Genomic DNA, 12,001 nt, shown 5'->3' on the forward strand with positions numbered 1-12,001 from the left:
GTCAATATTGTCAGCAATACAATAATGCATGTCACCAGTGTAAGTGTCAGTTACGTTTGTCTGTGGCTAGATCAGTATTACTTCAACTCATGAGTTCTAGCTAGTGATCTAGGAGAAAACAATTTTCAACTTTTTACTCGTAACCATCAGTTTTTTCTTTCCATACAGTCCACATTGAAGAAAATAAAAAAAAAAAAACTTTTTTTAAAACAATTACTTTTCAATAATTATATACTACTATATAAACAGCGTTGTTTGTACGTTCGCAAAAATCTTAAGAACTACTAAGCCTATTCATCTCTAATTTCAACCAAAGTTAAATTACAACTTCTAATGTGTTGTAGGCTATTAAAATTAACGATAACTTTTATAGAAATGTTCTTATGCTACTCATAAAAGCTAACTGCGAAACAGCTGTAACAGAGAGTTTTAACTTTCATCCACCAGAGGGCGAATGATTATGTTTTCAGTGTTACTTTACATTGACTGATTCGCTTCCACAATCAATTTTATGGAGTTACTTAAATAATCAAAAGTTCGTAATAGGTTTCGGAAATGTGTGACACGTTCACTATTACATAGTCGGTGTTGAGTGATAACGTATCTTATAAAATTTTATATGTAATGAAATTTTGATCGTTCTTGAGCATATACGGTGTGGAATTCATGTACGATCTGATTGTTTCTCATATGGACAATTTTACGTTCGACTTTCGAGATAAGGTGCATCTGAAAACCAATTCATAATTACACATGATGATAGAAAAACTAAAAATGTAGTGTATTATAAAATTTTTCAAAATGTATAACAAATACTTTAATTTAATAGGTATACCAACACAAACAAAATCAAATATTTTAAACATTCATGGATAAGAAGCGGGCAAGGCTGCAATAAAATGTGATATGTTGTACATTTTATATATATTTGCAATGTACAGCAGTGTTTAAGGAAGATATATTTCGAAAAAAATATTTCAAACATTTTATACAATGCAAGAGAAGCCGCTTTAGGGTACGCTAGGTTCTGATATTTCTGAATGAAAATTGAATAAGTAAAAGAAGCAAATTTAATTTAATGAATATGTAAATTAGTATTTGGTGCTATTACCTCAAAGTTAAAAGTAAAAGAAATTTAAGAGCTTAGAACGTTATTTTGTGTCTAATAAATTAGAATTTTTCCATACAAGTACTAGTCAGTTCCGTAACTAAAGTGTGAAAATTGTATTTAAACAGTTGCGTGGCTATATTTCGTCTTTTTCTTCTGAATTTTATGTTGATAAAACTTCGAGATCTGCGGTAACTGTTTTTTAGTTTCTCCTTATTTTTATCACACATTACAGCCAATGTTAACTGTGACTCAAACTTGAATGCTCACATAATGTAGATGTAATATACATATTTAAAGGTTTAAGTATATTGTCAATTCATAAAAAATGTATTTTACTTTTATAACAGACAGCATTGAACTTGTTTCCTATATTACTCATGAACAAAGATGCTATCCTTTTAAGAATATACTTTAAGAAATAAGAGAGACAATGCGTCTAGATCATTACAGAAAGTTGCAACTGTAACTGTAGGTGTGTTCAAATGGATTTTAAATTTTATCAAGTTACTTCAAGATCTAATTAAACATTAAGATTTATTTTAAGTTAATATTCATTTATTTTGAAATTGATGATAGACTATTTTGAGGTCAATACAGGTGTTTGATTCAGGACTTCGCCATTTATGTAGTGCTAACTTAGACCTTGGACCAGCTACGTAGAAGTTGGTGCTCACACGCTTTTAGAAAAAATGAAATTATCGTATACGTACTCGTGTGTGGGTGTTTCTCTATTTATTGTCTTACAGTCATACTAAAGAGTATCAGCATGAGTGTGTTGACTCTCACTTGGCACAGCCATCTTTTACTTTAAAAAATGTCTCAGTAGCGTTTTAATGATTTTTAATTACAGCATTTAGCAGCAGCTGCAATACAGTGGAGAGCTTTGATATTTAGTCTTTCAGTATAGTAAAGTTACTTAGTTTTTTCTTGTAAAATCCTTTAACAATTAACGCAATAACTGCTACTTTGTCTCTATTTAACTGTGTACAATTGACCATAAAATGATTAGCTTATGACACACTTTGTTACTTTAAATCTTATTATTCAGTTTGTTTCCTCTTTCTGCGTATGGAGAGGGAGAATTTTAATTCTCAATTCTTTATTACTTCAGAAAGTATATTAAAATCAAAATGAATATTGAGTCCACGGAGTTAGCATGGCTAATTCTCTAAATTGGCTGCTATATCTGGAAATTTTAATTAGTGGTAAAATAGCTACGGATATTTACTGTTATGTTACCTGCTACATATGTAAGTAGTTAATTTTCAGTTACATTTTTTATTTAAGTTATGTCACCCAAAGATTTATCCTAAAAGTTATGAGATCTTTTGAGTCAGCATTCTCACACATGTATTAGCATCAAAGATGGCAGCTGTTAAAATTAATTAACGTTTATGTATTCTCTAACATAAATTGAGATCTACGTTAATAAAATTAAAAGTCCACTCCAACACACAAAAATCTCTAGTTAAAACTTTACATACATAGACAGCTGCATTGCCTTTTTTATTCCAAAAAAATATTTCATGTAGGGCAGTGTTCACTTGTACATGAGATCGTAAGGAATTGGATAATACACCACACTTAATAAAAGTGTATTACTTTTTAACTGTTGTATATTTTCTGTTAGCAGTATAATGTCAATCAGAATGCCTACAACTCCTTATCGACCTTTCCGTTCTTTTTATCTAATTGAAAATCTACTTTTCAATGATAAATCAGAAAGATACTTAATTATTAAAGTGCAAGTCTTACACATTGTTGTAAGTAAATTCGTGGTTTGCGTCAGCGTTATCTATAGCTATGATGCATGACAAGAATTACTGAACAGAAATATATGCGACTAATAATTTTCTAATTTTTTTAATATAAATTCTGAAAGAAAGCGAAAATCTACAGTTAAATTTAAGGCATAACGTTTTATAGTTAGTTTTAAATCATTTGCAAAACTTCTTCTTTACTAACATTTTCAGTAATAACAGTTATTCTTTATTTATGTGTCAATTATGTTGTATCTGAAGTTCTAAATAATCACATTTTGACACCTGATTCATAATCAGTGACCTAAGAAATCTTCGTACACTACTTTTTTGTAACGAATAAAAATTTGACATCTTATTTTGTAATTAACACCTTAAAAATAATTGTGTATGAATCATGGCAACAAAAAAATTTTTTTACTAGTTAAGGTAATGTTAAGTAAGTCCATTTTTATATTTTTTTATTAAACTTTCGATTACGAAAAATTTGATTTTGTTTTTTTGTAACGCTGGAATTTTTGCAGGTGGTGTGCATGATTATATTTAAAGCATGTGCAAGATGGTACAGAAGATCAAAGATGAACTGAGCGAGTTGATATGAAACTTTTTAAGATTTCTATCAATGATCTAAAATAAAATGTATTTAAATTTATATTCGTCCCGTCTTTTTAAATCAACCATACTGTGTATGCTGGAATGATGTAAAAAATTTTACATACGCAGTAAGGAACTTTATTGAAAAAAAATGTTAAATAGCGTCTCATGACATTTTAAGCTTTATGACAAAATTCATATTGGATGTCGTAATTTTATTAAAAATTATAGTATCAAACTGTAGCGCTTAAATCAGAATAATAAAATCAAAAATATATTCTTTTTTAATTATCTGTGATACTGGTATCAGTTGCTAAAATCGTAGCTTAGCCACACTCATAAGTCCTGCAAACGAATAAAGATTAAACGTAATTAAATCGCTTGTTCTTCACATGAGAAATTATGTCAATTTTCTTATATTCAATAATGCTATGATGAATTTTTTTTAAAGATTTGATACTTATAGTAGAAAACAGCATCAGTTTGTATAAGTCCTTATATCTTAGCACTAATTTATTTTTTTTATGGTCCATAGTACTTAAACTATTTAAAGATTATTGCAAATTACATCACCGACGATTCCATAAAGTACAATGACTCACTTACTTGTTAAGTTCTACCCTTATGACTTAATGTGTTTACACAAAAACAATCTTGACTTTTGAAATATCATAATTCGCATACTAAAAAATATTTTAAAATTTTACTCTTATTAAATTAAACTGTTCTTTGATAAGTAGAACTATAATCACTTAAATTTTCCTGACAGCTTTTGTTCTAGGATTAAAAGAAGTTCGAATTCAAACACCCATGGCTGTTAAAAAAGGAGACAATGCTACATTATACTGTTTGTATGATTTAGAGACAGATCCATTGTATATTGTGAAATGGTATAAATCAGGAAGGGAATTTTACCGCTTTGTTCCCCAAGAACAACCTGCGATTAAACTATTTCCAGTGGGCAACATACATATCAAGGTACTCAATTCCTCAGTACATACTTCTTAAAATGTATTTTTCATTCTCATAAACTTAGCCATATTTAAATAAAAACTACTAGGGCATTGATTTCTGTTATTTATGCACACGAATCTCTGATGTTGAATGCTGTAAAAAAACTGCTTCGATTATGAATTTTGCTCAAGTTAATCGATACAAGAGTTTATTTATGGAACGATTAATAATGAAAAATTAATGCTTCAGTAATAAGGAGAATATTCAAAAGTTACTACAAAATCCAATGTCATTAGGAATCAAGAGATGATAACAATAACACTTTTCACAATATCTCTTGTCATCAAAAGTAAAATGTAGAAATAAAGTAACACGTCTTCACTTGTATTCAAAAAATTGCCAACAAATATGCCCAACAGTCCTATTGGAATGCAATGGTAATTTTGATGTAAGCTTGTATGATTGTATTAAGTAGTGATGTCTATTTAACAAAGAAAGTTAAATATTCTTTGATTATGGTTGCTATATCTATTTTTATATTTCTAATAACAGATTCTCTTTATTTATGTGAAAGTTGAATAATAATTATAATATTATAAGACATATAGTGTCTTCTACGATAAATCACAAGACGTTTAGTTTTTTATAAGACTTGTAGTAAGTTGAAGTCCCTATTCAAGGAGAGCAGAACTAATGCAAAAATATTTCCTTTTAATAAAATAAAGCATATTAAAGCCATTTATAATCGTGCTTGATAAATCATAAAATTTGTAATCTTTTTATAACAGAGAAATCAAACAGAGCTTCCTAAGAATAAGATTAAGGGATTCGTAAATTTTGACATCCCCGCTCACGTCTTTTTCATCAAATTTTAAATAAATCCCACCTTATCTAAGATTAAATTTTTCTGAGAAATTAAGAAAGTATGCATTGACTTCTTTTTTCGTTATAAAATGAATAGTTATATAATAAATGATGTTATCAGGCTTAAAAATAACATTGACCCTATTGATACGATAGAAAACTTCATTTTTCTTCAAGCTACCCTTAACACGAAAGTCTTCAAGTTCACTCTTATAGCTATGTACCTTCTGACAGTAGAATCCTAAATGATGTGTTACTTCTGATTCTTTTGGCTTAGTTATTCCGGAATTTGTGACTAGAGCTGGCTTATCTTTAAAAAATTCCAAAAATAAACTGTTTTTACTCTTTTTTACTTTTAACTTAGTGATTGAAAAACATTTCTTGGAGATTCGCGTTAAGTTATCCTTACTATATTTATTTGTGTGTTGTATCTTTAGATAAGATAAGCAATGCACTAGTGAAGACAGTGGACACATAATTCTTTGTTGAGCCAGTTTTGCTCGTTTCAGTTTACTCAACTCAACGTCACGTGTTTTTTCACTTAATCCATATTATTAGCAGAAATATTAGATTCCGATGTATCATGCATCGTTAAATTAAGAGCATGCTTGTCTTTTGTTCCATTTTATTTATCAGTGTGAGCAAATTAGATTTACAGTTAATTAATCCTGACTACACAACAAAAAAATTTTTTTGTATAGAATTTGATTTTTACAATAAACATCACAATATAAGGCCCGAAAAAATTTTAATAATAGGTTCAAAAATATGGTACAAATATGCTAAACATTATTTCGCTTCTAAAAAAAAAATGTAACTAAAACAAAAAGAAAAACAATCTGAAGATGTTAAACTTTAGAAGAAATTAAATGAGCCCTGGCAAACCTCAATTAACATAGCCTTTTTCTGCAAATTACCAAGAAGTGCCAATTTGACTTTTTTTCAATGGCTTGTAACCGGTGTTCTAATTACCATTTTGACGTATTACGAAACGTGGGACCTCAATTTTACTACGATCCATCTCATATTAAAAAAAATTGTTGTCAATTTACGATGCTCAGATCAAAAGATATCGATAATTTTGACAACCACATCAGTTTAAGGCAGTTTGAAGAGGATAGCCTGAATTGTTAGCGAGACAATATCAGCGCTGCCACTTGTATTTTTCCAAAAAATATTATTTCTCGATACTGTTGTTAAAGGATACGAAAATTCGAATAGTGTTAGACTTACATGTAGTGAAAATAAGACTTTTTGTAAAATGGCTCTATGTGGTCTAATAACTTTTTTTAAGCCGCTTATCAGAAGATACTTTTTTTCATTTATTGAACCATTTGCAAGAAGTTTATCTCCGGTTGTCTAGAAATCTTCTGGAGATATTAGGAATCACAAGATCCACGTTCCATTAAGATAAAAAATGTTAATTTGAATACCAGTTATATACCGTCAAAGAACAGGCTGCAACTGGAACTTTTTGACAATTTGCGAAAAATGTCGAGGCCAATTAAGGCCAACCGTAGCTAAATTGTTTATCTTAAAATTGCTGATCAGAACCATCTTTGGTCTTAATTAGGATTTTTCCGGTGAAATTGAAAAACATGTTTTGGCCTTTTTTACCATTTTTTGGACTATCTGCTCAAAATTTTTTTGGTTCTCATGCAGTTACGATTATCGTTGGACTGAAGTTTTATGCAACAAAATTTTCTTTAGAAAGCATGTCTGTAGACAAAATAAAATATACGTTGCGTGCCACGAATATGTGAATCCATATCATACACCACAACGTGGATGAATATTGTAAATTTTCACTTTCTTGTACGTAACTTTGCCGTAACAGCAAAAGCCATAAGACAGAGAGTAAGATCCATTATTAGTGAGATGAAATGCTTTTAGCTTACTTATATCACAAAAATTTTGATAGCAAGATCCATTGGGATAATGTTAATAAGATCATACATCACACAGCCTTTAACGGTATTTATAAGCCAGAATATCAGTTTTAAAAAAGTTCAGAGAACTTTCTACTTCTTGATTTTTTATTTTGTATGATTCGTATAGTAGTACTTTAAATAAACAATACTAAATATAACTTTGATGCAGTGTGAATAGTTCGTGAAAAATCTACAGCAAGTCTTTTTTATTTGCATAGGAGCTTTAATCGTTCAAGTTTGCTATTTAAATACATCTAACATTTTTCTTTTTGCTTTGAATGAATACGTATATTTGTGTAGATAAAACAACGGTTTTCTATGATAATTTAGAATATAATTCCTCATATAATATTGATACTTAACTCTTCTTTTAAGCCTATATTAAACATTAATCCCATTTCACATATTTCTTTTACAAAATATAAAAATAACAGAAGTATTCTTTATCCTCCTCTGACTATTTTTCCCATAGTAAGAGCGTATTTGTGACGCCTTTTACTGTACTTTTAGCATTAAAATATTAATCAAGCCATTACAATCCCAAGTTATAAGTGAAATTTAATAAGTAACCTACAAAAGAATAAAAGACAACCTTAAGTCTTAAGTGATAATAGACTTATGCCACTGAAAAGAATTCATCTTATTTATCAAAATGTTTTTCTTATAGTTAAACTTTTTCTCAACAAACATAATAACATTATTATTTTAACCTAAATTATGAAGCCAAAGACTTTCTTTGTGCAACATCAGTAACATTATACTGATGTAAATAGAAAATTTAGTTTATGTGATTTGAAATCTCGCGCTTTAGGATATTATCTTACCTATAAGGGCCAATCATAAGCGTGCGCGAGTCTATTAATATACCAATAGACTCTGTTTATACTTATCTTTGTCCAGCAGCTTGCTGCTGCTGCGGTTATCGTTAGTCAGCCTCAAACGCCCTTTTCGGTAAGTCACTTTGCGCTCGTGTTTATAATTTTCACGTGTATCGTTTTTATGTAAGATTTCTGCAACGAAAACGATTCACATTTTCGATTGACACGTAATTTCTCCGTCTGATTAAAAAATTAGTTCTTCCTTTTTTTATCTTACAAGTAAGCAAGTATTATGACTTGTTAAAGTAAAATTAAATAGAGAGATTGTTTTTTTATAATAAACGGCTAAAGTGTTAAAAAATATGTTGTGCATTTATTATTGTGTCCTTTTATTTACATCCTTTTTCACGCTCCCCCAAATCCAGCGTGCGATATAAATTACACAGTCTTTATCTTACTGAGTTCAATTTCGAACATTCTTTAACAGTAAAAGAATCAATATAAAATTAATAATTTAGAGTCCTACTGTTAGTTCTGTCTGCTCCTTCGGTAATACAATCTTTACTTTTATGCATACGTCATTCTTTGAGCATAAATGACGGATTCTTATTATTTATAAAATACAAAATAAAATAAATACGTATGTTCGTTAAAAAATATTTAAGTAACAATATAAACAAAATAATTGTTGAACTCGTTGACTTAATAAAAAGTTTTCTGTTTGAGTTTTTTTACAACTGGAACTATTTTGTGAAAATCTTCTCTGTAATCATAAATCTGTAACCAAAATATAAATCAGTCTCTCAAAAATATCTTTCAATAACTACCTTCTAAGATATTTGATGAAGTTCTAAACTTTAATTTATATTGTAGATTTTATGTGATGGATAAAAATTAGTAAATAAATTGAAAAAATAATATCTTAACGTATGAAAGTTATAAAATTAATTTCTTTGTTTGGACAAATATAAAAAAAGAAAGATGTACTACTTTGTATTAAGAACTCTAAGAATTTTTTAAAAAGATATTGTCTGAGATATAAAGATTATCAAACTTAAGGTTATGCAGTACATTATTAGGAGTTTCTACCTCACCAACTGCCTTGCATCAAAGGTTATTTATTATTTGTATACTTATTCTAACGTAAAACAGTACAAGCTGCACAAAGTTAATGTTTTAAATGAACAATAAAGCCCAAACTTATTGAAGTCAGTTGCAATTTGATCTTAGCCATAAGTTACATCTTGTGATTTCTAAACTAAACTTTTGTGTTCATTATTAGTTAGAAAAACTTAGTGTACTATAAAACGTTTAAAAATGACATAACACAAATTTGGTACTTTTCCGCGAGGCAGGACCTATCTTTGGTGTACTGTGATTTTTCAAGCTGATTATAAACATGGAAGATCACATTGATACTTCTAATACATTATTTTGCTTTATTAATTTAAAGTTGATCGTTAGCCTTGAATGTCGTTTCATTGTTTGACGTTAAAATAAGCATAATTTCAATCAATAATAAAAGAAAAATTAAACTCAGAACAAAAGTTAGATGGCGTGTAAAAAAAGGGCTTAGTTTTCATCTAAGCTTAGAAAAAGGGCTAGTATTCGTCTCGACTGAACAACAGTGTTTTTCTATGGTATTACACGGGATGTAGTTATTATCCTGGGTGTTAGAGTTTTCGTCATTTTGTAGAAAAAAATTGGGTTCTAACATTTTTTTTTGTTAAATAATAAAAAAAATTCAGATGTTGTCAAAGATAAGATTGAAGGTACTTTCGCTAATGTTCACAAAAACAACAAAAAAAAAGAAGGATTTTGATTATAAGACTCGTAAAGATTTTTACGTAACGTCTTCCAATAGCGGAGTAAATGAATATTAACAAGTATTAAAAAAATAAGTGGTCTACTCAATGTAATGTCACTCTTCTATAATTATACGGGCCACGTTTTTTTTTTAATTTGCCAATAATTGATAGTTATTCAATATATGCTTTCCTGTCAATATAAACATATTACTAGGATATCTATCACTGTAAAGTTTTATAATAATTTTATACTATGATAAGGTGCTTTCTTTGGTTATTTAAATACTGTTTTAGTAGTTTGGCAATTCCTAAAAGATTTTTCAGATTAATTTAAACAATGTTGACATATTTCTATAGTATATTTTTAAATATCTACATAAGCAAAAATGCAATTATCAATTCTTAATTAATTAGAGATACATGCGTTGCACTGGTAAGCTACTATACATTTCTAAATCTTGAAACTGGGTCTTGGGCCTGTTGTGTAAGATTCTGTATCGTATCCTTAATTCGCCAAGAATAGAGAGTCACTACATTGACTATTAAGAAAATCCTGGTGTCACGGCCTGTATTTTTAACCTGTATTTTAAGCTTCAGTAATAAAAATAAAAAAGAAAAAAAAATTAAAAAATACACCCCGTGTAGGCTACTTGGAACTTGTTTTACGAATTAAGTGATAGAAATGACAAGAGAGAAGAGAGTAAGGTTAAGTAAAATCAATTTATATTGAAAACGGACTTCTAGTACTGTAATACCAAGGTAAAACATAGGCAGCCAGCAAATAAGTTAGCCATTACATGAGCACCAGCTTTATGGAACGTACGTTATAAAGAAATCAAATTCAGAGTAAAGGAAATAGATGTATAAAATTAAAAAAAAATGAGGCACAATAAAAAGACAAAAGATAAAATAAGGATTTATAACTTTTGTAGTGGTAGTCAATAATACAAGTCAGTTTTATTGATTTAATACACAAAACGTTTCAGTGGCTGTTTTTCACCGTCATCAGGCATCTGAAATAATTTATTGAGTATAAAATATGTACACACCAAAGTTCATAAAAAGGTCACTATTATGAAACAGACAATATAAACATTTCCTTTTTGATTAATAATATATAAGGTTTTGCACATACTGATCGTCGACATGCATAATATACCTGAGGGTATTAAGTCTAGTATGTAAACAATACAAAACATAATATATATTGTGTTAGCAAGATAGTATGTATAGAGCAAAATTCTAATTAAGTAGTGAAACACAGTACCTTGTTTTCATCGCATAACGATTAGTAAAAGCAACTTGTACCATGGTAATTACTTAATTGAACTATGTACAGGTACTAAAGTTATTGTTTTAAAATGTTTAAAAGTATACTAAAGTATCACAGTAATTCTTGTAGACTACCAATGACATGTGTTGAATGACAAAGAATGATATAGGTAAGATAATACACGGCGCACAGTGGGCTAGAATGCCAAAATTTGTCTCAAAATAAGATAACTCTTGACAGAAGACTCCAATTTGGACATTTTTTTTTTTTTTAGCGTTTGAATAGTAGAATAGAGGAAAATTAATCTCCAGTCACACCGCGAGTCTGGGGGGGGGGCAGTAAAAACCCCCCAAAGTCCCCCAAAACCAAAACTAGAGCCTTTTTTTTTTAAAAAAACATATCGTTCACTTAAAACGGATAAAAAATTTTCTATAGTAATCCAATATCACATTACCTATAACTCACTATGATTTTAAGCGATTCAGGATGGTGGCAGCAATATGGCGACCAAAATCAACGAAATTTTTCAAAATTATCATTTTTTTTATAAATTAAGTATAAACTTAAATGTAATAGTTAAAATTTATTTTCAATAAAATAAAGTTGAAATACTCGACGCCATTTTGTTTTAAAAATGGCGGCTGGCGCAAAATGGTGGCTGATATATATCTCCAAATTCCCCGCAATATGGGTGTCAAATAAAAGAGCTCTTAAAGTGGTATAAAATAAAGTAGATCTTACCTTCATTAGTTTAAAATGGTGGCCAATACAATATGGTGGCTTGCGCAAAATGGTGGTTTTTGTATATTTCCAAAGCTCCCGCAACATGGGTATCAAATGAAAGAGCTCTCCGAGTAGAATAAAATAAAAAAAATGAACCTTTATTAA

At 29.1% G+C, this 12,001-nt stretch overlaps 1 protein-coding gene across 1 annotated transcript in view; it reads left to right on the plus strand.

Moving 5' to 3' along the window:
- LOC106637205 (uncharacterized) overlaps window positions 1–12,001 on the plus strand; it is a 494,105-nt gene that overhangs the window by 143,141 nt on the left and 338,963 nt on the right. Inside the window, exon 2 of the mRNA XM_089595085.1 lies at window positions 4,235–4,443. Within this exon, the coding sequence (XP_089451211.1) occupies window positions 4,235–4,443 (209 nt within the window). The remainder of the gene's footprint in view (window positions 1–4,234; window positions 4,444–12,001) is intronic.

The sequence above is a fragment of the Copidosoma floridanum genome, unplaced genomic scaffold (genome assembly GCF_036245765.1).
Source record: "Copidosoma floridanum isolate Cflo_tuat_1 unplaced genomic scaffold, Cflo_Japanese_pri ptg000024l, whole genome shotgun sequence".
In the NCBI taxonomy this organism is placed as follows: Eukaryota; Metazoa; Arthropoda; class Insecta; order Hymenoptera; family Encyrtidae; genus Copidosoma; species Copidosoma floridanum.